Source organism: Chrysemys picta, chromosome 12 (genome assembly GCF_011386835.1).
Source record: "Chrysemys picta bellii isolate R12L10 chromosome 12, ASM1138683v2, whole genome shotgun sequence".
NCBI classification, from domain to species: domain Eukaryota; kingdom Metazoa; phylum Chordata; order Testudines; family Emydidae; genus Chrysemys; species Chrysemys picta.
In genome coordinates, this window is record NC_088802.1 from 51,796,089 (window position 1) to 51,821,545 (window position 25,457).

The 25,457-nt window shown below is 44.5% G+C and overlaps 1 protein-coding gene across 5 annotated transcripts in view; it reads right to left on the reverse strand.

Moving 5' to 3' along the window:
• Positions 1-5,546: 5,546 nt before the first annotated feature.
• The window catches only part of LOC135974807 (ATP-binding cassette sub-family A member 10-like), a 56,821-nt gene continuing 36,910 nt past the window's right edge, over positions 5,547-25,457 (reverse strand). For all 5 annotated transcript variants that reach the window (XM_065563681.1, XM_065563683.1, XM_065563685.1 and 2 more), the window contains 17 exons: positions 25,320-25,430; positions 24,874-25,047; positions 24,061-24,174; positions 23,536-23,652; positions 21,931-22,014; positions 20,187-20,278; positions 19,922-20,042; positions 18,149-18,266; positions 17,236-17,327; positions 15,221-15,399; positions 14,091-14,166; positions 13,368-13,462; positions 12,168-12,287; positions 11,636-11,776; positions 9,293-9,372; positions 8,751-8,806; positions 5,547-7,940 (listed from right to left, as the gene is read on the reverse strand). In XM_065563681.1, the coding sequence (XP_065419753.1) occupies positions 7,842-7,940; positions 8,751-8,806; positions 9,293-9,372; positions 11,636-11,776; positions 12,168-12,287; positions 13,368-13,462; positions 14,091-14,166; positions 15,221-15,399; positions 17,236-17,327; positions 18,149-18,266; positions 19,922-20,042; positions 20,187-20,278; positions 21,931-22,014; positions 23,536-23,652; positions 24,061-24,174; positions 24,874-25,047; positions 25,320-25,430 (1,869 nt within the window). In that variant the 3' untranslated portion in view covers positions 5,547-7,841. The remainder of the gene's footprint in view (positions 7,941-8,750; positions 8,807-9,292; positions 9,373-11,635; positions 11,777-12,167; positions 12,288-13,367; positions 13,463-14,090; positions 14,167-15,220; positions 15,400-17,235; positions 17,328-18,148; positions 18,267-19,921; positions 20,043-20,186; positions 20,279-21,930; positions 22,015-23,535; positions 23,653-24,060; positions 24,175-24,873; positions 25,048-25,319; positions 25,431-25,457) is intronic.

Sequence of the window (25,457 nt, forward strand, 5' to 3'; positions counted from 1 at the left end):
AATGATAGAGGTTCATGAATTTATATTCTTGGCAAAATGGGAGCTGTTGTGGGTATGATTTTCAAAAGGTGGCCTCCACTTATGATTGTGCATCTTTGTCCTCCCAAACATCAGCTCATTTGCCCATGGGCAGGGGTGGAATGGTAAGAGAATCTATCATACATGAACACAGGTCATAAAAAAACAACAGGTGGGCACCTCTTTATCCAAAAGGATTGTGCGCCTATAAACTCTGTTTATTGCACACCACAGTGTGTGCAGGCAATGCACTTCAATGGTGCCTCTTTTCTCCGCCTAATGCTTTTAAACTGGCTGGATTGGAATACCTGAGTGCTGCCCGCTGGGCTTTCTCGTTAGGTTCCCTTCTCAGGACACTGTGCATGGACATGTACGTATACAAGTGGAGACCAAGTTGAGGCCTTGCTGAAAACCAGGTCCCATACGGTTAATATAGGTGCTGTGAAAGGGTATAGGCTACCGTAGCACTGCAAGAGTGTTGGGATTTATCTACTGAGATTCTTGAATGTATAGACTCCATCATTGTAGTATCTGAATGCTTCCAACCTGACCTGATCCAACCCCCATTGAAGTCAGTGGGCATCTTTCCTAACTGAACATCAATTGGAAGCAGAGGGTGCTTTGCGGGTGGATGAAGCAATGGTGCAAGTGCTAAGCTGTGTGATGTGAAATCCAAGTTGAACCTTGGCGTCTCTGAGCTGCAGCCTTTGCTACAGTAGCTGTTACCAACCCTGACCGAACATGCGACTTGTGCATTGCCTAGCAGTCTGTGAATGAATATTTGGCTGTTGGTCTATAATGGAAGGGAAAAGTGATCCAGTGGTAAGTTACAGAGCTTGCCTGGGGCTCAGGAGACGTACTTAGATCGTGTCTTCTTATTGTCGTGTCTTCACCGCGGTGAGACGACTGCTGCCGCTCCCCCGCCGACTCTGCCTGCGCCTCTCGCGGGGGTGGAGTACAGGAGTCGACAGGAGCACGCTCGGGGGTCGATTTATCGCGTCTAGACTAGACGTGATAAATCAATCCCCGCTGGATTGATCGCTGCCCGCCGATCCGGCGGGTAGTGTAGACATACCCTTAGTCTATCTCTTCTCTCTGGGCAAGCAAAGGCTTTGTGATGGCGTTATTCTTCCACCTATACATATTATTGAGCACTTGCTGAGAGAACAATGGGTAGAAATTTGGAGGAAGGTGAAACGGACAGATTTTCATAGTTAGTTTATAAGAATATTTCAACCCTGTCCAAATATGCCAGCCCAGACAGTGGGTAATCTGACCACCTACTGGCAAAAAGAGACAGGAAACACACAACCCTTTGTAACATAGCCCCTCAGTACAGAGTAACACAGCTGTGCCTGCCCTATTCCCCAGCAGGTGGAAGCGTCTGTCCTGATTAGCCAAGGTTTTAAAGTTTGCTTTTCCTTTTTGATCTGCCTAAATCTTTTAATCTGGCTGGATTAGACCGGCTGAGTGCTCCCTGCTGGGGTTTCTTGTTATTTTTCCTTCTCTCCCCTGACTCCATTCCAGGACACCGGGTTCCGAGGCAGCTGGCTGCTTTCTGTATCTCCCATCCCGCTTTCCATACGAGATTCAATAGGATTTTTTTCGTCTGAATTGCATTTGGCTTGACAGTTCTTTTTTCCTTTAAGAATACAAGACTCTTCCATAGGCAAAGGCGTGCTTCCCTTCAGAGATCTGTCTAGCCCTCCCTTTGTTGGGTACCGGCGAGTATGTATGGCCCCCGTGACACAGAATCAAAACAGCTCTGTGTACAGCACAGGCTCTTGTGCTCACTGAAGTCAGTGGGAGCCTTTCCTTCTACTTCAGTAGGTGGAAGAATAACTCCATCACAAGTATAAGGATCAGACCCTTCTACTTCATTATTACAGTAGCTGGCAATAAAATATTATAGTGTTAAGACACTGAAGAGCGGATTGCTACCATCCCTGAGTGTGAATAACCATCCCAGTGGTGAACCCTGAGTGCATTTCAGGTAAGCCCAGAAGGACAGTCCGGCGCACATGGGGATGTTTTCAGAGTGGTTACGTGGTCTTTTTTTCTTTGTTTCCCCTCATTGCCTTTACAAGAATAGCACAGTCAAATCTCCATCTCCACTTGAAGCAGCTTAGGGTACACTGGCAGAATCAATGAAACCTGCCAGTCAATGCAAAATTAAAAGAAAAGCTTTGGCTCCCAGTTATCCGTCTTCTCAGAAACTCCTCTGACTCCAGCAGCGCAGAGGCTGAGACACGCTGCAGGGCACATGAAGTGGTTTGCAGACTGGGAAACAGGGGCATCATTCCTATTTATGATTCCCAGTGCGGGAAGTCGTCTCGCTGAAGGCTCATAGGTCTCTTAAGCAAGGCCCTTCTGATTAACACTCAAAATCTGCTCCGGAAAATGCAGAAACAGGCTGCCACTGCGAAAATAATCTGGAGCTGAGCAGTTCCCAGCTGTAAAGGACAGGGAATAACTCACCGCCTGCCAGAAATGTTATTTTCCTTTCTTTTTTTAAAAAAGAAGAGGTGCAGTTTTTGAAGCAAAAGCTATTTTTGGTTTTAAAGACAACAGATTCCAGTTGCCTTTTTTGGTTAGTTATGCTGGTGCATTGCTACGTATCAGGAGTTGGATAGCGATGCATTCGATTGGATTTTCTAGTTCCGAAGATGTAGAACCTTCTCATCAGTAGAAAACCTATTTCTCTGTCTTTCACCTCAATAGTGAGGTTGTTCTTGAAGTACATTGTCCAGCTACCACACAGCGGGTGTCACGGGTGGCTGGATAGCTGGCTGCTTTGATTGAATGAATTCCATTTGATGCCCTATTATGGTTCACAGAATCTCGGTCCCTGCTGACCTTTTTCAGACACTGACTAAGAACTAAGGAGGAAGTGTGGCCAGTTGCACGCAGTACGAAAAGTTACATGGGAAAGGCCATTGGTTGTCTTGGAAGCACAGGCCAAATAAACAATAGAACGCAAGAGGCAGGTTTAAACAGTAAGACATACCTAGTTATGTTGCTTTGGCATTGTATTGTATGGACCTGAGAAAAAATGCTTTGGCCGTTTGGAGATCAATAGGTTAGTAACATGAGCAGACAGCCAATTTACGAGTGGAACTGCATGGGAGAATTATAAATAAATATGCTGTTCCGACAACTAAACGAGAATCTTTTTTTTGAAAACCCAAAACAGACTGGAGGATGACGGGGAGGAGGGAGGGGTTGAGGAAAAGAAAAGCAATACGATTAAATAAAAGGGGGGAGGGGCAAAGAAACAAAAATCAGAAATAAAACCCCAAAGTTTAGAAACCCAAAGCTTCAAGCATAGCTAAACCTCCACAAATCCCCCAACCAAATTTCTGTGGTTTATTTCTAGGTTCCCAGCTGCATATGACACACCAGAAAGCCCCTTTATTAGCAAACTGCTAGACCATCTCCCGTAAACTTGTGTTAGGTTGCCAATGCCGACAAGAAGCGTGGTCCAGGTGAAGAAGCGCTCTGTGTAAGCTCAAAAGCTTGTCTCTCTCGCCAACAGGAGTTGGTTCAATAAAAAAATATTAGCTCACTCACCTGGTCTGGCCCCTTCCAGGGGTTCTCAAACGTCATTGCACTGCAACCCCCCTTCTGACAATAAAAATTACTGCCCGATCCCAGGGAACCAAAGTCCAAGCCCCACTTCCCTGGTGGGGGACTGTAACCTGATCTCCATCACCCAGGGCTGAAGCCGAAGCCTGAGCCACGCTGCCTGTGGCTGAAGCTCTCGAACTTTGGCTTTGGCTCCAGGCGGTGGGGCCAGGGCCGGCTCTAGGCACCAGCAAAGCAAGCAGTTGCTTGGGGCGGCACCGTTGCAGGGGTGCAAGAATCTAGCATGGGAGCTGAGAACCAACAGGGGGCCCTGGGAGCTGTAGTTCCTTGGTTAGCTCCCTGCCTATAGAGCCAGCCCTGGATCAGGGAAAGAACTACATTTCCTAGCATTCCTCGGCCGCTAGCAACAGGAAAGGGAGGGGGAACTGAAACCTGCAGCTTGCTGTGAATAGTAGGAACCGAGCCAGCTGTAGGTTTTTTGCAGTCCCCCCACCCCAACCCTGGGCTCCCCCCGCACCCCTTTATTGCCCCAGCCCTGGACTCTCCCCCACCCACACCCCCTGCCGCCCCAGGGCTAGGGTGGGGAGCAGCCAAAATTTTTTTTGCTTGGGGCAGCAAAAAACCTAGAGCCGGCCTTGGGAGGGGCCTGGGCCTCAGCAAATCTAATGCAGTCCTGGTGACCCCGTTAAAAAACAGGATCGCGACCCACTTTGGGGTCCTGACCCACAGTTTGAGAACCCTTGGACTAGACGGTTTTAGGGAAACATAATACTTGTAGGAGGCTTTCAGTTAAATGAATTCCAGAGATCACAAACCACAGGAACCTGAAGGGGCTGTGTCCTTGTGTTCCTTGTTATTGCAATGAAGGGGTTTGCCTGACACTCTAACAAGCACTGCTGCTGTTCTCCCTATCAAGAGAGCCACCTTCACGCCACCTTCTCAAATTTGTACGGGCAAAAAAACCCCATCATCTTGTAAGAAGAATTAACACTGCGGTTTGCTAGGCAGCCATGTGCTTGCTACAAAGTATTCTGGCTGAGAAACCCATAGGAGCAACTTTTGTGGAAAACTTTTTCTGTGAGAGAGGGTGTCAAATCTTTAAACTGATGGGTGAAATCTTGGCTTCATTAAAGTCAATGGCAAAACTACAATTTCCAGGATTTCACCCCAAATATTTATGTTAAGGCTCCCTACAAGGTTCAGCTTTAAGGGTGGGACTGTCAAAGTGCCCAAGAGATGGACAAGCACAAGTACCACTGAAAATCAATGGGTCCTGTGCACCTAACTCCCTTAGGCACTTATGAGAATCCCAGCCTAACTGAATAAGATTATCTTCCATTGAAGTAAAACTGTGGTTTTGGTTTTACTTTTTGCTGCCTAAAAAACCTCAGTAGTTTGTTGTTCGGTTGGTTTGTTTTTAAACAGGGAGAGGTTTATTTGCCCTGCTACTCTCTGGCCAAGATCTGAACTGTGCATTGCGTCACTGTTTGGAAGACAGTCGATCACAGGCATTGCTGCTTGTGGGATCTGTGTGAGATCAGAACCAGTGGGGTGAGGGAAGTAACCCCATGGTTTTTCCACAACCAAGTATCTGAGCAGCACATTCGAAACATGTTCAATTGTTAGAATTGATGTTATTTCTCTGATAGATGTTTGGGGGTTTTGAAATTTTCCATATACGGATTGAGATCACTTCTCCATCCAGCATCCTGTCATCTGTTACTTTATCTTTAGTGAAATTTAATTAGTAGACTACTATATCATGCCATGTCTGGGTACATTTAACAAGTTTCTTTGAGTACTTTGTCATCTCAGCTATTGCTTCAACATCATAGAATCACTAGTCCAAAGAGCAAAGGTGAACATTTAGCATCTTTGTGAGCCATACACAATTACAGATCAATACCAGATTTTCTTTTATATACAACAAGAGAGAGATAATATATGGAGTCACCATTTATTGCAATTAGACATGCTGGCATTAGGCATTAATGCTGGGTAATGCACAATAGGAGTACTTGGTGACTGAAGACAAGTATACTAGCTGTCATGAGTTGTAGTTCTCTTAAAAACGTACATCTTAAACCACATGCAGATCTGTTGCCATGTTGGTCCCAGGATATTAGACAGACAAGGTGGGTGAGGTAATAGCTTTTATTAGACCAACTTCTGCTGGTGAGAGAAACATGCTTTTGAGCTTACACGGACGCTCCTCACTCACCTTGTTTCTCTGTTGAGGGAGTTAGTCATTGCGGAACAAGAAGTAACATAGTGTGAAGCAGTTTTGAAAACCAATACCAGGTCCTTGTGTATGATTCAATGTTCAATGAGTAGCTAGCGTTTGAAGCCCTTGGGCGATGACACCATGTCATTCTGAGTTGCTTAGAGGGTACGGTCCATTGCAACAGTCAAACTTAGAGGCCACAAATGTGTGGCTCAGCAAGGCCGAGTCAGGATTCAAAGGATCTTAAGTGCTGTTGCTAGGTACCGATGGAAGATGGTGTTTCTAGCAGTTGCAGGTATTTAAGGTTCCAGTAGTAGTGAGAAATCTAGAAAGTCCCTGACATGTAACAATTCCAGCTGATATACAGCTGTTAGGATTTTATTCACTAAAACTGTAAACAACGTAATTCTTATAAAGTTGGAGTTTGTAATTTATCAATGACTCATACACAAGAACTACCAGTAGTACCAGGAATATTGCACTGATTTTTATTTTTTTGTCATTGTCTTTGTCTCCTGCAAATAATGCTGAAGAGACAGAATCTCCCTTTGACATCAGCTCTGCTCTTCTATTCATGTCCTATTGGCAGGTAAAGGAACAGCAAAACAGTACTACCATTAACATCCAAGAGGAGAACATTTGTCTTCTTCATATATTTAACATATCTCATAGCAAGTAACCTGAAGCTCCAATAATATAAAGAATACTCCAATAATGAGATCGCTCTGGTAAATTGCTGATAACAGTGTAAAAGCATCAGACTCAGTTAATAGCAATCACAGCTCCTCGGTAGAAGATTGTTGATTCTAGTCCCATATAAGCACTTGGGCTCACCGACAGAGAGGACACTACTGCTGTACTGTGAAGGGTGTTGCTCCATTGATGAGAGATCCCTCTATCCATAAGGTGAGGGGAAGCTGGAAAAACCCAGGACACTTACAGAAAGACAGAGATTATCAGTCTCTTACTTACACTGCTGCAAATCTACATAACTCAGCTGCAGTCAGAGGACTAAAACCATAATCAATCTACTAAGAAAGCGAAATCAGCCCCGGTATATCCAGCCATCTGTGCATTGCTCATCACTGTAATACATGAATTCCTGCTGACAGGTTAATACATGTAGTCCAGGGGTGGCCAACCTGTGGCTCCGGAGCCACATGCGACTCTTCAGAAGTTAATATGCGGCTCCTTGTATAGGCGCCGACGCTGGGGCTGGAGCTACAGGCGCCAACTTTCCAATGTGCTGGGGGGTGCTCACTGCTTAACCCCTGGCTCTGCCACAGGCCCTGCCCCCACTCCAGCCCTCCCTGCCCCCTCCCCTGAGCCTGCCGTGCCCTCATTCCCCCCCAAAGCCTCCTGCACGCCATGAAACAGCTGATCAGGAGGTGTGGGGAGGGAGGGAGAGCTGCTGACTGGCAGGGCTGCCGGTGGGTGGGAGGAGCTGGGAGCGGTGTGTGTGGGGGGAGCTGCTGGGGGGCTGCTGATGTGTTACTGTGGCTCTTTGGCAATGTACATCGGTAAATTCTGGCTCCTTCTCAGGCTCAGGTTGGCCACCCCGATGTAGTCACTTCACCACCAGTATTTAATTGAAAACTCTGTAATGTGTTTTGGGTGATTTGTGTGACAAATGTGCTATCAGTTCAAATTTCTGAGCAGATGGCTTTTTAAGATTCAGTTCTGGTTTTATCGTATTTACAACTAGAGATGTATTGAAATTGGACTGATTTTGCCCGTGAGCTCCCTCATCTTCTGTTATTGGCGGCCAACCCCATTTCTGGTCCTTGGCCAATTTTCTAATGCAGCCCCGCGTCTCAGAACATTTTCTCTGCTCCAGAAGGAAATGTGGCCATAGCCAAATGTAATTAATCAAAAAATAGTTTTCATGACGACTGGCTGAACTTTCCTCTCTTGACGTTACCATAATACAATGTTAGTACTGGGTATAACGTAGAATGTAATTGTATATGCAGATATTGTTTGTAGAAGAGATATAGGACTGTGGTGCAGGGCTTTAATTATCATCCTGTTGAAGGAGTTTCCATTCTGCTGTACTATCCAGATTCATATCAAAATCCTCTTTCTCCTGCTCTCTTGAAAGCTCTAAGAACACCTGAAATGTGAAAGTTAAAGGAAGGGTCTAATTAATTCCCAGGATTGGAAACAAAGAACTCAAATCATTTTGTTTTAGATTGAGATCTATTTATCCAACAATCCAAAAGGCAGATTTGACACAAAAAGATGTTGCAACGAAGAGAGAGACATGGCACGAGAAATTGTTTCTGTACTCTAACGCAATAAGGTGTGAGCTATCAGAGGATAACAGAAGTATTTCAAGTGGGGAAGAAAAACCAACACAGGACCAAATTCTAACATCAGTTACAACTGAGCAAACTCACTGATAACCATTGTTTTGAATGCTTGTACATTGGTGTCATTTGCATCTGAATAGAAATTCCATATCAAATCATAAGGCGTTGCAATTATTGTTCTGTGCTTCTGACAGGTACACGGCATAGACCTCAGTGCTGAGATGACAACCTTTATACAACTGACTGATAACTCTCATTTAGGAGGCAGTGTTCCTAGTGCACAGGGCACTGGATGGGGACTCTAAAGACCAGGGTTCAATTTGTGGCCCTGCTACTGGCTTGCTGGGTGACCTTGGGAAAATCACCTCATTGCTCCGTGCCTCAGTTTCCCCATCTGTAAACTGAGAATAAAGATGCTGGCCTGCTTTGTAAAACACCTTGGAATGTCCTGATGAAAAGTGTGGTGTAAGATTTAGGGATCATTATTACTTGGACTGATCCCCACACAGACATTCTTTAGAATATGTTAGTTACCAGGTTAAATATGTTCATTTTTACACATTGTATTTTCTTGCTCCTGTCTCTGAAATATTATAAACATCACACTGTACCTGTTCCAACGTGGACTGAGAAAGGCTGTATTCCTCCAGGTCGAAGGTACGTTTAGCTGGACAGAAATGAACGCACATTAGAAATCTCCCCCAAATATATTTAATGACTTTAAACAATGATTCTTCATGTGTGTGGTGAGTCCATTTTGTTTAGTTCTCCTCAGGCCTAACCGTAGACAGGTGCAGAGAACACAGCTGTGCAAGCAACTGCCTAGAAGTTCTCCCAATAGCCTGAAGACATCCACGTTGCAGAGACACCATCTCTGGCTGTATGTAACAATGGATGGGGAGAGCTGCTTCCCTTTTTGGCCAATCATGACATTTTAGAGCATCCGCAGGACTACTCAACAGGCCCCAAAGTGGTAGTTCACAGGGCCAGAACCTCAGCTCAGTATAAACTGCCTTAGCTCCTTAGACTTTCAAGCAGCTAGGCCTAATTACACCCACAGAGGATCTGGCCCAAGCTTTTTTGACAGAAAAATATATAGATTAAAATGCGGTTGTATTACAGAGATTCCAACATTTGACAACACCCCTCTTACCTGCCTCCAAATTGAAAAAGGCCTGGGACAGAGACTGTACATTTTCCATTGGTATCTTATAGACCATCAAAGAGGAATACCTGAGAGAAGAAACGTGCAGAAGGTGACCAGAATGTTTAAGCAATGATTGGATCACAGTCTATACGGACATGCACAGAGAGAAGATTTCAGATGGCAAACGGCTCTTTAATCTAGCAGACAAAAGCAGAACAGTGGTGCTGGAACAATTTGTATAGTGAGGGTGCTGAGAATCATTGAATCAAACTGTGACCCCTGTATATAACGGAAACCACTTCAAGCCAGGGGGTGCGGCAGCATCCGCCGCACCCCTATTTCCAGCACCTATGATAACACATTCCGGTGGCTGAAAGGTGAAGCTAGACACATTCAAAGTAGAAATAAGGTGCATACTTGTGGTGAAGAGGGTAATTAACCACTGGAAAAACTTACCTAGTGATGCCATGGATTGGTCCTCTCTTGAAATCGTTAAATCAAGACTGGATGTTTTTCTAAAAGTTATGCTCAGCCATAAGTTACAAGACTGATGTAGGAACCAGTGGTTGGAATTCTATTTCCTGTGTTATGCAGGAGATCAGACAAAGGGCTTGTCAACACTACCCGCTGGATCGGCGGGCAGCGATTGATCCAGCGGGGGTTGATTTATCACGTCTAGTATAGACGCGATAAATCGACCGTTGAGTGCTCTCCCGTCGACTCCGGTACTCCACCAGAACAAGAAGCACAAGCAGAGTCGACAGGAGAGCATCAGCTGTCGACTTACCGCAGTGAAGACACCGTGGTAAGTAGATCTAAGTACGTCGACTTCAGCTACGCTATTCACGTAGCTGAAGTTGCATATCTTAGATCAACCCCATGCGGTAGTGTAGACAAGCCCTAAGTCAATGGGAGTTTTGCCAATGACTTCAAAGGGTCCAGAATTCCACTCTAGATGATCATAATGGTTCTTTCTGATCTTAAAATATATAACTATGGGAAATGGGGTTCTCTCTTGTGAACACACATACCAGTCATCAGCCTTTCTATTCAGCTTGTATGGCGTATCCCTTTCCTTTACCTTTCATCTGTTTTTGTCATTCAGATCGTTAGCTCTCTGGAGTTGGGACTGTATGTTGCGATATAGCACCTAATACATTAGGATGTTAACGCAACATAATAAAAATAATTTGTGGGTGATTATGCATACAAGAGAAGCGGGGGTATTGAAAGCACTTGTTCACTCATGGTAAAATTACTTTGTCATGGAACTTGTATCCTTATTCAAATTAATATCAGTAGATTCAGAAGAGAAATATTAGGAAGCCAGGTTTTTTTGCATTGGAGTCACATAGAGGAAGATGCTAAATGTTGAATGATTTTAAAAGGGTCCCACTAAGGGCTTGTCTATACTTACGCGCTGGTTCGGCGGCAGGCAATCGAACTTCTGGGTTCGATTTATCGCGTCTTGTCTGGACGCGATAAATCGAACCCAGAAGTGCTCCCCGTCGACTCCGGTAATCCTGCTCGGCGCGAGGAGTACGCGGAGTCGACGGGGGAGCCTGCCTGCCGCGTCTGGACCACGGTAAGTTCGAACTAAGGTACGTCGACTTCAGCTACATTATTCATGTAGCTGAAGTTGCGTACCTTAGTTCGAATTGGGGGGTTAGCGTAGACCAGGCCTAAGAGAAAGAAGGTTGGTTCCCCGGAAAGTTCATCTTTTTTATGTTACTTGTATGGAATGTCCAACCCCCAAATGGGACAGTTAGAAACAAGTTCAAATAATGGACATCAGCCTGGAAAATATTCCCAATCAAACTGACCAAAATCGTTTGTAGAACAATTTCTAAATGTCCCTTTTCAAAACGTTAACAATCTTTCTTTTGAAAGTTCATGTGCTGTCCAGCTTTCAGTGTGGTTTTCCCTCTCCCTCCATTAGTGACCCAAGACGTATGTTCCATCATAAGGTGTGCATGTTGAATTGGACATACTAACTTCATTACTGTTTCCTCTGGCCCTGATGATAATTAATATTCATCCTTTTTAATAATCTTCCTGGGCCTATTGCTGTAACCAATTGCCACTCTTCGAAGTCATATTCTGGACTGGTGAGCAGGTGGTGTTGTAGATGGGCTCGGTTGGTGTCCTACCCTCTCCAGCCTATCATCCCCTGGCTTTGTGGATGTTGGAATTCATACACATCACACAAACTCAGATCTCTAAGTTAGCCCACTGTTGTGCCAACAGCTATTGCACCCAAATCCAAATAGCATCCAAGCCCACTAAGTAACCCCTGCAGCACAGAAGCATTTGCATTGTCAATAAGGCTCTGGCATTCTTTTAAGTTACCGTTCCTGACGTGCTGCAAGTGGGAAGATTTGTGTAATCTCTTCATGGATGAGATCAACTTGTTCTGGGTCCTTCACTTTAATTTCCAGCAAGTAACCTTTGCCAAACTTGTTTTTCAGGTACTGAATGGAGCCGATACAGCTGCAGAGGAGAGAAGCACAAAGTGGATCACTCATCAATGGTTCTCACGACTCTCTTTTAGTAATTGCAACCACATGATGTGAAGAAAGTGGTTGAATTCATTAGTTTTTCTATTAGCTCTCTAGGGGAAGGATTGATATTAGCTCAGATTCTTCCTAAGTCTATCTGTCTTCCAAGGCAGTACATTTACTTTGTATCTAAGCAACAGTATTCCTTGGAAGGAGCAGTATCTTTTGGCAAAATAAACTGGCAATGTGCAAGTACTTAACAATGGCTTTGCAACTGAATTTTGCCAATATATATTTAATGCTGGTCCCTGTATTTTGTTTTTATCCAAAGCGGTATTAATTTTTGACACTTATATTGCTCTAACGTATCTGCTGCTGCTTACCGGAGTTTTCCAGACACCATGATGGCCACTCGGTCACACAGTGCCTCAGCCTCCTTCATGTAATGGGTTGTCAAGATGACTCCTTGTTTCTTATTTTTCAATGCGGCACGAACAGCTGTCCTGCAACCAAAAAATACATTTGATTTGCAATGTACAACTCCTGTGAGTATTTTCCTGCATTGCTGCTCTGAATTTCCAGAAAAGGCAAAGACATGTAACTTTCCTCCTACAGCTGCCCTTTTACAATAATGGAAGGAGAAACTAATAAGCTAACCAAAATAGCAGAACTTGCATGATCACTGAACCTTCAAAGTTCAAGGCCATTGGGGCGGAGAGTGAAGGATGACTTACAGAGAGGAAAGACAGGTGGGGGAGTGAAGAGGAAGGACACAGTCAAAGAAGACAAGGAAGGTTAGAAACATAATTGCGGCTTGAGGGTAGCTGAGAAAGCAAAGAGACCGAGGCTGGTCTGGTCTATTTTGTGCTTAGAAAATGATCACTGTTATTTTCAGAGTGATCACAGGTAAATCAGGTGGGAGTCCAGGTGGGGGAAGGGTAGGAGGTCACACTAACAAGGAACCTAAACCTTTAGAATTGAAGTACCCCTCGTTGGGTTTGCTCATCCCCCTACAAGTAATGAGCTGCTACAGTGCAAAGATTCAAATAATGACCAAAAGGTCCCTACGATTTGTTCTGAAAGCAAGGGCCCTTTGGATTTCAGATTATTTTATGAGTGTGAATCAGAGAGAGGGGCCTAGGAGTAACTAAGTCTGGACTGAGAATTCAGACCATCTCTCCTGCTTCCACAGGGCTGGATTCTGTCAAAAGAGCTTCGCTCACTTGCATGGCTCACTAAGAGGTCAGGCAGCACTGCAAAACCTGACTGCTGGGAATACAAAGGCTGCCCTGCTCCAAATCCTCCCACGGCAAAACAGACCCAACATGCCCCCCAAAACTACATGCCGTTTGCTGTGCAGGCTGCACCCTGTAACGAGTGTAGTAGGGGGTCCTCTCCTCTGCTGTGCTGGGGACCTCCATGAGGCCACCTCCTTCCCTGAGCCTCAAAAGCTCTTCCCTCTCACCAACAGCAGTTGGCCCAATCAAAGATATTACCTCACCCACCTTGTCTCTCTAACAAGCCCAAGGAGCTCTCGAACAGTTGGTTTCCATGCTGCCTTCCGGACAGTTAGCTGCACTCACCACACATGATGTTGCCCCATGGGGTCCATTCCGGTCGACAGTTCGTCCAAAAGCACCAGCGTTGGCTTGCCCAGCATGCTCAGTGCAAAACACACCTGATGGGGGAAGATCACAAAGTCAGTGGCTTTTACCTTCGCAGCTTGCCCTGGTCTCATTGGTAGTAACTGCCTTTCACTCAGCACGGTCATAGCTAGAACGGCCCAGGTGGTTTAGTGAGGGCAGCCCCTTTTATATAATATGGCATGCACTTTGAGGGACTGTCAACATGTGGTGAGTGTAACTGGTATGAAGAAAGCAAGCTTTGACTGAATTTGCAGGGAATGGGCAGGTCAGGCATGTCAGTGACACATGCTGAGGGGGCTTCTCTCACCCACGACATCTTCACCATCTACTTAGGCTTCTCCAGTGATTCTGACACTGCACAGTAAGGTGTGACCTGCTCTCTGCTAAAGAAACAATGTGTAACATTTCTTTCTCCTTTTCCAAGATGCTCCAAAGAAAGTTGTGAATTCACTCCTCTTCATACCCCTGGTCTTTGGAGAACTTCAGGTCTAGATCCGAACTGCATGAATGGTCCCTTTCTTTCTACTGGGCTGACCCAAAACCTCAACCTCAAACACCCCTGAACTCTAGAGAAGTTCGGATCCAGAGTTTTAGGCTCAGGTCCATCTTTAATTAGAAATCTAATTAAAAAAAAAACACAGGAGAGAACAAAATCCACACCTTTCTGCTTATTCCTGCCGGTAGTTTCTTGGCTGGTTTTTGAAGATGCTCCTGAAGTTTCAGAGCATTCACTATCCTGGTGGGGAGAAAAAGTGAAATGAACCTATCAGTCATCTCTCTCCTTCCTGGCCTTGAACCCCTCTGTCTGTTACATCATAATCATTTCTACAGCCACTCTTGTGATCTCACAAAGATACTCCATCCTCCCGCTCCCTGCCCAATCTTCTCCAGCAACAATGCCATTCTTAGTCACCCATTTAGCCACTTCTCTCACATGTGCCTTTCTACAAAGCTCTCTATGTATGGAACTTCCCTCCCCCCAAACTAGTCAGTAAAAGCCATCAGTCCTCCTTTAAATCCCTTCTTGAGACCTCAGCCATGATGCTCGTGTGAAATTGTCAGCTGATAATAAATGGACTCTCTCATTTACTTTTTTGCATGTTTATTTATTAAGATGTAATTGGCTCAAAACCATCCACCCAGCTATCCTTCCTCCTGTGTCCCCTATTTGTCACAGACACTTGGTGTGTCTTGGAAATTAAAACACATGTTGTGTGTACCCTACAACACTAGCAAGCCCTGGTCCTGGGGTTCCTGGACCCTCCTACAGTACAAATAATACCAACTTATAACAACAATAACAAACTGATACTAGTTAAAAACAAAAACAACCACCTTCCCGATTTTTCACTATGACATTTCAAAACCTTGACATTCTAAAATGTGAAAACCCCTGAAATTCCTATTTTCCTGTATAGTCATTAGAAAACCTCTCTGTTTTTTGCTAAGTTCAAAAATATTTTTGCCATTTTCCACACTAGTCATTCCCATTCCAGTGGCCTAAAGACAAGTGATCAGGCAAACTCCAGCTTTCGCAGCTGGGTCCTATGTGCCCAATGAAATGCCTTACCGGGATTTTTTAAATGTTCCCTGCTCTCATCTCATTTAACCTGAGCAAGGAGGGAAAGAGCTCCACATTTTCTTCTATTTCATAGGTACACAAATGTGATAAAGAAGCTGGACCAGAAACAGCTTCAGACAACATGGGCGCAGAGGTCGCTAAAGGTGATTAAACACAATGTACATCTCTCCACACCCCCATGGAGGCGGGAATCATTTTATTTCTGTACCGTTTGATAGTAACAGCAGCATCTTCTTTCCTCATCCCTTTCACAGCAGCATAAACCTCCAGATGCTCCTGAACAGTAAGATTTGGCCAGAGAGGGTTCTCCTGAGGGCAGTACCCTAGAAAGTCGGTTGTGTCCTCTTCTGGTTGAGAAGCAGCTGCATCTGCCCCCTTCATCACCACCTGCACAAACAATCGGTTTATTCTGGGCTCAGAGATACAAGTGTTTCTTCACACTGTTTAAAAACTCTTCTTCAACATGGAATCCTGCAGACCTCACCAAGGGCCCAGATGAGGGCTCTGCAGGTTTCAGCTCTAATATGGCCCCGCTACTTCAACAGAGTCAAAACAGGGAAAGGGAGACAGGGAAAAGAGGTAAAATGCAGTCTCCTTTTTGTAATGCTGTGGGGAAGGAGTGAAAGGAATGGGGCTATAAAATTAGGGGTAAGCTAATAGGAAGGAATTATTTACAATGTTCATGAAAGGGACCTCGAGAGGTCATCTAATCCAGTTCTCTGCACTCATGGCAGTATTAAGTATTATCTAGACCAGGGGTCGGCAACCTTTGGCACGCGCCTCGCCAGGGTAAGCACCCTGGCGGCCCTGGCCGGTTTGTTTACCTGCCGCGTCCGCAGGTTCGGCCGATCGCGGCTCCCACTGGCCCGGTTCACCACTGCAGGCCAATGGGAGCTGCTGGAAGCGGCAGCCAGCACATCCCTCGACCCGCGCTGCTTCCCGCAGCCCCCATTGGCCAGGAGCGGCAAACCAGGCCAATGGGAGCCACGATCGCCAAACCTGCGGACGCGGCAGGTAAACAAACCAGCCCGGCCCACCAGGGTGCTTACCCTCGCGAGCCATGTGCCAAAGGTTGCCGACCCCTGATCTAGACCATCCCTGAGAGGTGTTTGTCTAAATTGCTCTTAAAAATCCCCAATGATCGAAATTCCACAACCTCCCTAGACAATTTATTCCAGTGCTTAACCACTCTGACAGTTAGGAAGTTTTTCCTAATGTCCAACCTAAACCTTCCTTGCTGCAATTTAAGCCCATTTCTTCTTGTACTATTCTCAGAGGTTAAGGAGAACAATTTTTCTCCCTCCTCTTTGTAACAACCTTTTATGTACTTGAAAACTGTTATCATGTCCCCTCTCAGTCTTCTCTTCTCCAGACTAAACAAACCCAAATTTTTCAATTTTCCTTCATAGGTCATGTTTTCTAGACCGTTCATCATTTTTGTTGTTCTTCTCTGGACTTTCTCCCATTTGTCCACATCTTTCCTGAAATGTGGAGCCCAGAACTGGACACAATACTCCAGTTGAGGCCTAATCAGCACGGAGTAGAGCGGAAAAATTACTTCTCATGTCTTGCTTAAACATTCTTGCTAATACATCCCTGAAAGATATTTGCTTTTTCTGCAACAGTGTTACATTGTTGACTCAGATTGTACTGTATTAGCAGGTCCAGGATGTGGACAAATTGGAGAAAGTCCAGAGAAGACCAACAAAAATGATTAAACACGAATGAACACACCTCAGAACTGTAGCAATTAGCCTGCAGCACCCAAATCCAACAAGCTTTTCCCTCTGTGTAAGACAATGTTTGGAAACTGAGGCTGCACAACTTTGATGTCATTATTGCAAACGAATTGTAGTTTATTGTAAGTTTTGAACTCTTCGGATGAAATCCTGGTCCAGTTGGGTATGAGTACATTGCATCTGGGAGCGAGCTTCCCAATTTAACAATAGCCGTGTAGGTGTTATTTTGATGTTGCAACTCAGGCTGGAACTCAGGCAACCTCCCGGCTTCTTTTAATATTCTAGCTTGAGTCATATGAGCATGAGTCTGTGGGCGTGGGCTGGGAGGCTCGCTTCTAGATGCAGTGTAGATATACCTATTGAAGTCAATAGATATACTCCCATTGATGTCAATAGGACCAGGATATAATCCTGGAGTTTTCAGCTTTCAGTTAGCATTCAGAATAGACAATGCTCCTTCTCCTCTTTCCCAGGTTTCTCCTACCTGTCCAGCAGTTAGGGATGTGTCTCCAATGATCACCTTTAGAGTAGTGCTTTTGCCAGCCCCATTGGGTCCAAGTAGCCCAAAAACCTCACCTAGAATAAAATGGACAGATAAGTACCATCTACTGGAACTGCCAACAACTGTGCATCACTACAAGAGAGAGGGAACGGAACCAGGGAAATCTGACATTTTTGTAAAGAATTGCAGCTGTTTTTCTTTACAGGACTAGTGTCCCATGCAAATGATTTGGAATACAGTGCAGAAAGCTTTTATGTTTCCTGAAACTGATACACTTGATGGTCTGCCATTTGTGTTGGTGGTACAAATATGTACTCAGATCTCTGAACTGGTGATGAGATAGAGCAGCATTCCCGAGTCACTGATTTAAATCCCACCTCGGCTAGTAGTGATGAAGTTCTCTACCATCTGATGCCTGTTCAGTGGCCAATGCGAACTCAGCTGATAGTGCCAGTCAAATCCCTATGATCAGATTCCAGTCACAGTTATACCTGCATATGTCTGGAGAAGTCTACAAAATTTAAAAGACTCACCAGCATAAATGAAATCAGAATATGGCCTCCAGTATTGAGGTGTCTGTATCAGAAAATCAGCCATTACTATTTACATAAATATTGGCAATCTTAACAGAGAGATGGAGGAGCGCCAGAGATTACACACCCATCTAATTCCATAGGTTAGGTTTGAGAAAAATTAGCCAGGTAACGTGAGGACACTTGCAACAAGCCTCTACCCAAAATTTCTTGATTTGTCATGCTTGGTGCCGCTGATAAATAGAAGACTCCAGTCACCAGTGACGTTAATCCAGTAACTTTCCCAAGATCTAAATATTCTATTAAACAAAATGCATAACATTGTTTGTAAAACCTGTAGTGATACACCTGTTTGTTCTGACCTTTTTTAACGCAAAAGGAGACATTTTTTGTGGCGACTTTCTTCCTTTTCTTAAAAATGGAGCTGGCTTTCTTGTCTTTGTATTCCTTGCGTAGACTGTTGACGCTAAGGATCGGTCTCTGTGGAACAAAAGCAAACCACCATCACTTTGATCAAAAATATCGATGTAGCAGATATGGCCGAATCTGAGAACTGACTGAAAGATGATTGAGAAAACTGTTCCTTAGAACTCATTTGGTATCACAAACCTTCCTCATTTCCTTCCTCTGCTGACATTTTAAAATTGACAGTTGACTATTGTTATCTATGTGGACTTGTGGATTTATTAAGCACAATTTGAGAAGCAGCTATCTATTGCTCCACACCCAGCTCTGAAAATGCCCATGGTAAGAAAAAGTTGGGGGTTTCTGAGGTTTCTGTGGTTGGTGGCCTTGTTGCTGAAAAATCACTTATGGACATCACTTGTGACTAGAACCATTTGGGAATTTTCTGCTGGAATGACATTCTGGCAGAAATGCACATTTTTTCTTGGGAAGGGATCCCCTTTTCCAGCCAGTGCTGCTTGTGACTATGGCTGGTTGAAAATTTTCCATCGAAACTTCTTTTTGATGGCAAGTTGGGCTTTCCAATTAATTAAAACGTTCATAGAAAGGGTCTGATTTCCTTGAATATTTTCAATTTTTCATCGGAAAACTGGAAACCAAATAATTTTTGGTTTTTGGATGAAAACTGTTGTTTTCTGCAAAAAATCCCATTTCCTGACTAGCTCTGCTTGTGACACCAAGAGCCTGTTAAGTGTTTTCCAGTGTCCAGGGCCAGCTTTAAGCACAAAGCAGCTTGAGGTGCTGCCCAGACTCTGCCAATTCACAGGCTGACCTGCTCTTCCTATCTGGCAGTAGGATGGAGCCACCATCTCTTCTCCCTGCCAGTGACATCAGCCAGAGGAAAATAGCTAATACGTGAGAAGCTCCCTTTAGCTTGTGTTTTCCCCATGACCAGGAGGTATCTTTGCATAAAAAGTCTTGAGTAAGCTTAAGCAGCTCCCTTGTGCTCTGGCTCTAGGGTGAAGACAAGGAAGACTCACATAGCATAAGCACAAAGCAGAAATGGATGATTCTACTGCAAAATGAAATATATAAAAAGATATCATTGAACTGCCTTTGGTGGATCAGAATGAAGGCCTGGTGAAGATAAATCAGATTTAAAGTCTATGCAGTACGCTGTAGTTTACAGCGACATCAGCAAATGTTTTATTACAGAAGTCTGCAAAATTTAAAAGAGCCACCAGCATAAATGAAATCAGAATGTGGCCCCCAGTATTCAGGTGTCTCTATCACAAAGCCAATCATTACTATTTGCTTTAATATTGGCAATCTGAATAGAGAGATGGAGGAGCGCCAGAGATTAAACACCCATCTCATTCCATAGGTCAGGTTTGATAGAAATCGGCAGGCTAATGTGGGGAGATGTGCAGTATGCCTCTACCCAACTAATGAATTGTCATTATTTAGGTTGGACATTAGGAAAAACTTCCTACGTGTCAGGGTAGTTAAGCACTGGAACAAATTGCCTAGGGAGGCCGTGAAATCTCTGTCATTGGAGGTTTTAAAGAACAGGTTAGACAAACACCTGTCAGGAATGGTCTAGTTATTACACAGTCCTGCCTTAAGCACAGGGGACTGGACTAGATGACCTATTGAGGTCCCTACCAGTCCTACATTTCGATGATTCTATGATTTCATGTTGGATGCACATTCTCCTTATTCATTTTTACCTCTTCCTGGTTCTGACAGGTCATCAGGCTCCTGGCTTTCATTCTTTCAGCTTGAACATCTTCATCTTCCCCTTCAGACTCTTCAGGGTTTTGGTGGAAGATCTCTTTCCTTGGAGAAATTCTACAGAGAAAAGAAACCAAACTCAGCGTCCTTGAAGCATATGGTACAGAGGCAGATTTCCACATGTAGCTCCTGTGTCATGAACACAGGATCTATTCAGCCTGAGGTTCAATTCAATTTGTATAAATTCTGTTTTGCACAGACCTGAAGATTGGATCCTCTCTTGTAGTTTTTCTTCCGTATTTCCACTCCAGACATCGCAGAATGAAAATAAAAATAATACAGTGCAGGTACGGCTGGAAAACAAGCAAAAGACAACGGGTGAAATGCCTGAATCCATTGACGTCAACGGCGAAACTCCGATTTACTTCAGTGGAGCCAGGGATTTCACCCAAATACTTCTTTTCAGATTTTAGCATCCCCTGTGAAGATAAACAGAGTGCAAAAAAAACCAGAGGCATGGCCTAGCGATCGGCACACAGGACAGAGCAGGAACAACCCAGATCTAATACTGGCTCTGATGTTGACTCTGTTGTCTTGCCAGAGAGAGCGAGGATGGATTATAGCTCAGTGGTTAAGGCACTCACTTGGGAGGTGAAATCAGTTCTACCAAGATAGCAAGGATAGGGAAATGGAGATAGTGGTGGGAAGAAGGGAGGAGAAGGATGCTATGTATTTTTGTTCGACATCTTTATTAATGATCTGGATGATGGGATGGATTGCACCCTCAGCAAGTTTGCAGATGACACTAAGCTGAGGGGAGAGGTAGATATGCTGGAGGGTAGGGATAGAGTCCAGAGTGACCTAAACAAATTGGAGGATTGGGCCAAAAGAAATCTGATGAGGTTCAACAAGGAGAAGTGCAGAGTCCTGCACTTAGGATGGAAGAATCCCATGCACTGCTACAGGCTGGGGACTGACTGGCTAAGCAGCAGTTCTGCAGAAAAGGACCTGGGGATTACAGTAGATGAGAAGCTGGATATGAGTCAGCAGTGTGCCCTTGTTGCCAAGAAGGCTAATGGCATATTGGGCTGCATCGTGGGAAGTGATTATTCCCCTCTATTCGGCACTGGTGAGGCCACACCTGGAGTGTTGCATCCAGTTTTGGGCTCCCCACTACAGAAAGGATGTGGACAAATTGGAGACAACGAAAATGATCAGGGGGCTGGGGTACATGACATATGAGGAGAGGCTGAGGGAACTGGGCTTGTTTAGTCTGCAGAAGAGAAGAGTGAGGGGGGATTTGATAGCAGCCTTCAACTACCTGAAGGGGGGTTCCAAAGAGGATGGAGCACAGCTGTTCTTAGTGGTGGCAGATGATAGAACAAGGAGCAATGTCCCTAAGTTGCGGGGGGTAGGGGGGAGGTCTAGGTTGGATATTAGGAAACACTATTTCACTAGGAGGGTGGCGAAGCACTGGAATGAGTTCCCTAGGGAAGTGGTGGACTCTCCAGCCTTGGAGGTTTTTAAGGCCTGGCTTGACAAAGCCCTGGCTGGGATGATTTAGTTGAGGATTGGTCCTGTTTTGAGCAGGGGGTTGGATTAGATGATCTCCTGAGGTCTCTTCCAACCCTAATCTTCTATGATTCTATGATGCAGGAGTGTGGGGAGAGCCTTCAGGGAGTGGCAGATGCACAAGGGTCCTCACACGCCCACACAAAACATGCTGTGAAGGTAACACTTGTACTGTCCCCCCTCAGGTAGCTGGAATGGATGGGCCCCTCCTTACCAGTGAGATGTTGAGCCCTCTCAATTCCCCCTGAAGTCAATGGGGGGTTGAAAGGGCTCAGCACATCACAGGACTGGGCAGAATCTCTTTTCTTTTCTTTTTTTAAATCTCAGAGCAGCAGTGTGAGAAATTTTCTGCAACGAAACTCCATTAAGCAAGAGGCGGGCGTTGAAAACAGGAAAACTTCACATCATCTTAGAAATGGAAATTGGTTCTTACTGCCAGGCTAGCTAGCAAGTGTACTTTGCTCAGCATCATTTCTTCATCTTCTACCCAGTAGGAAAATTCATAGTCTGACGACACCTGCATAAGGATAAAACAATTTATAGATTAGAAACAGCAACATTTTCCAGTGTAGAGTAAAAGTGAAAACCTACATCCTTTGAATGTAAGATTGAATGTATCTCTCTCTGTGTTTAAACACATATAAGCTCACCGCAATGCTTATGGAATTGTTAGAGAGTGTATGGGACCTTCCTAGACCTCTGTTTCAAAGGGACTTTACAGTTTATCATTTGGCTGCACAATTACTTGGCACTTCATTGGTTTGGCATGATTGGACTCACTCCTATAACTCAATGAGAGATTGAGGTGATGCATCCCTGAACCTCCCGCTTCCACCACATCCTCCATCTGCTCTTCCATCTTAACCCCCTTGCTTCCTGTTTTCCTCTCACCACCGCTATGTTCTCCCTTCTCCCTCCCACATCCATCTCCTACCTTTTCTTACCCCCTGTAGACCCTCATCCTACTTTCCACTGCTCCTTTGAATTCTTTTTCTTGCATCCGGCAACCTTTCCCCAAGTCTTGCTTTTCCCTTCATCCCACCATTTGCTGCCATCACCTCCATCCGCTCTGCCAGTCTCTTCACCTCTAACTTCCCCCCATCCCCAGTTTACCCTCTCTCCCCTGATCTCTCTGGAATGTCCACCATCCACAGGTCCTTTACCTCCCTCCATCTCTGTCTGCAGCTGCCCTCTCTGATGGTGGCACTCTTCCCACAGCCCTTGCCCAGCGTCATCTCCAAAGGACCATCATAGAGCCACTAGATTTCTCCTCTCCTGCTATTTTCAACCCTTTTCCAATCTCACTTCTCCTCCTGCCTCATTCTTCTCCAGGTAGATGTGACTTACTGCCTCCCTGACTCCTCCCCATCCACCTTCCTCTTCCACATTGATTTCTGGCTCTCTCCCTTCCTCTCATTACAGTCCCTCACGTACTCCACTTCCATATTGACCCCTTGGAAAACAACCTGTGCAGCTCCTTAGCCAGCTGCCTCCTTGCCTTCATCTTCTTGTTTCCTCTGCACCAGACCTTCACCAGTCCACTACAGTCACTGGCATAGGGCTTACATTTGGGGAGAGTGCTCAGAGATACAAAATACAACCACAGAGCCAATTCCAAAGAGAGGAATAGTCCCACTGCAGTCAAGGGGAATTAAAGATGCTCAGCACTGCTTAGAATTTGGCCTGCATATTTAGTTCCATCTTCCCAGTGAATAGCTGCAGTGCTGAATCTATCATATGCTGTTTGGATCAATATTTCGTCATGCAGGTAGTTTTCTGTAGATGCAAAGTGGCATTTCATCATGCAGTACAGTTGGGAATTCTGGTAACTATTATTGGTAGGAATCACGGCACTGGTGTGAAATTTTAACCCAAGGTGTCAGGTCATGGTACATATCTAGCAAGACTGCACCTGGCAGTGTGCTACAAACAACTCGTCCGACCTCCTTGGGGTTTTTTTAGGTTTGGTTTCAACTTTTTCAAATTAAAACTAGAAAAAAGTTTAGTATGGCTGGAGTTTGTTATGTTCCGCACGCACCTGCACAATGATTCTTATACAGCCAGCTAACGTATAGATAGGAATCAAGGCAGTGAGGATGGTCGTGACGAAGTCCACACGGACTATATAATCAATCCCATTAAGCACAAACGTAACCTAGAAAGCCACAATAAAAAAAGCAACACACCCATTAGTCCACTTTAAGAGAAAATTATATTCATGTCATTTTGCTTCTCTGAAGATATCAGCTCGAGAGCATTGCCCCATTGAGCATGCTACAACTGCAGGTGTCTTAGCAGTTATGGAATGTCCTGCTCAGATGCTAGACAAGTGGGAAGCAGGAGCTCCTCTGAACCTCTGAATCTGAAATCCAAAGTGAGATCCAGGTCCAAATTTTGAAATTGGCACCTATCCTTATGACAAGCTGAACAAAACTCCAGGATGAAAACCCCACTTATGTCCTCTGAATTTTTTCTGCTTGATCCATCTGTAATTGTCACGATGATAAAATCCAATCTTCAACGACACTATGATCCCCCCCCCCCCCGAACCATATATACTTACAAATATAAAGATAAAAGCCCAAAGGTCACTGTAGCTTTTCCTTTTGCGAAAAGCAAAAGAGATCACGTAAGTGAGGACGACAATGGATGCTGCGTAGCCAAATATAGACACAACCTGAATGGAGAGAATCAGAATGAGCATCATGCCAACACACACAATAAGTAACACACATTTAGAGGATAAAAATGGTATCACAGACATTTTTGATGGAACATTGGTGCTACCTAACCCTAACCAAAGTGGAATTGGAGCTGAGAAAGGATGCTGCTGTAGTGAACACAGCTTCCTTGCAAACTGAAAACCCAATAACATGCTAAGACTGGACAGCTATTTCTCCCTTCTGAACATGTATGTTGAATTTTGTCCTGAAAAAAGTGACAAACTTATGGTAATGTGCAGTGAAAAATCAGGCATAGATAGCCAGGTGATGGGCACATTTCTCCCTCCAGCTATCCTGACACAGCACAGTGCTCTTGTACAACAGCCTTGCTGTAATTCTAGTATTGAGATTCTCCAGAAAAAGACAGTCAATTTGACAACTGACAAAATGAGGTGGCACGGATTTCTTAGGGTGTTAAACCTCTCTCTAAAGGTCAGCACTTGCTATGTCCATTAATGAAGATTTCAACACAGATCTTTCAAGCCCCTCAAAATTCAGAATAGAAAACAGGTGCTTCAATACCAGGATGGTGAAGGATATGTAAGAGCCTAGAGTATTTGGAGAACATTTTTTAAAAGTCAGACCTCAATTTCCCCCCGTTATTTTATTGTTGAAGATGAATTTTCCACATAGTTTATTAAAAGGAAATTTACCAAAGGTAAGGCTAATAATCCAGGAGTCAGACTAGCTTGATAACTAATTAAAAACATAATCCCAGTCATTGTGAAGAGAAGAACACAGCAGAGAGGAATGTCTACCAGAGCCTGGCCACACCAATATGCTGAAGGGAGCATGCCTGAAGTCCACAGCTGGGAGTGAGCTTTTATCTAGGAAAGGAAAGAGAAGGCATTCACTCAATTGTCAAACAGTTACACTAAATGAGATGGAATGGGAAATACATTTCGGAAAAACAGATATTAAAAAATAAAAATACACACACACACACACACACGTTTTCCCAATTGGGAACCAACACTGACATGGCTGGATTTCTCACCCGATCTTTACAAGATGTGAAAAAGCAACGATCTATTGTTAAAGACAAGAAACACAGCAGATATGACATTTGCTTTTACCGACCCCAAGTATCCATTCTTACCTTGTAATCACCTATGCTGCTCATTGCAAAGTGAGGTGCAAAACCAGAAGCTAAAACAGACATGAAAATAATGGAATGCCAAAGTAATCTCAATTCGTGCTCAGTTAGCATCTAAAAGACAGTAAGAAAAAATGGCAA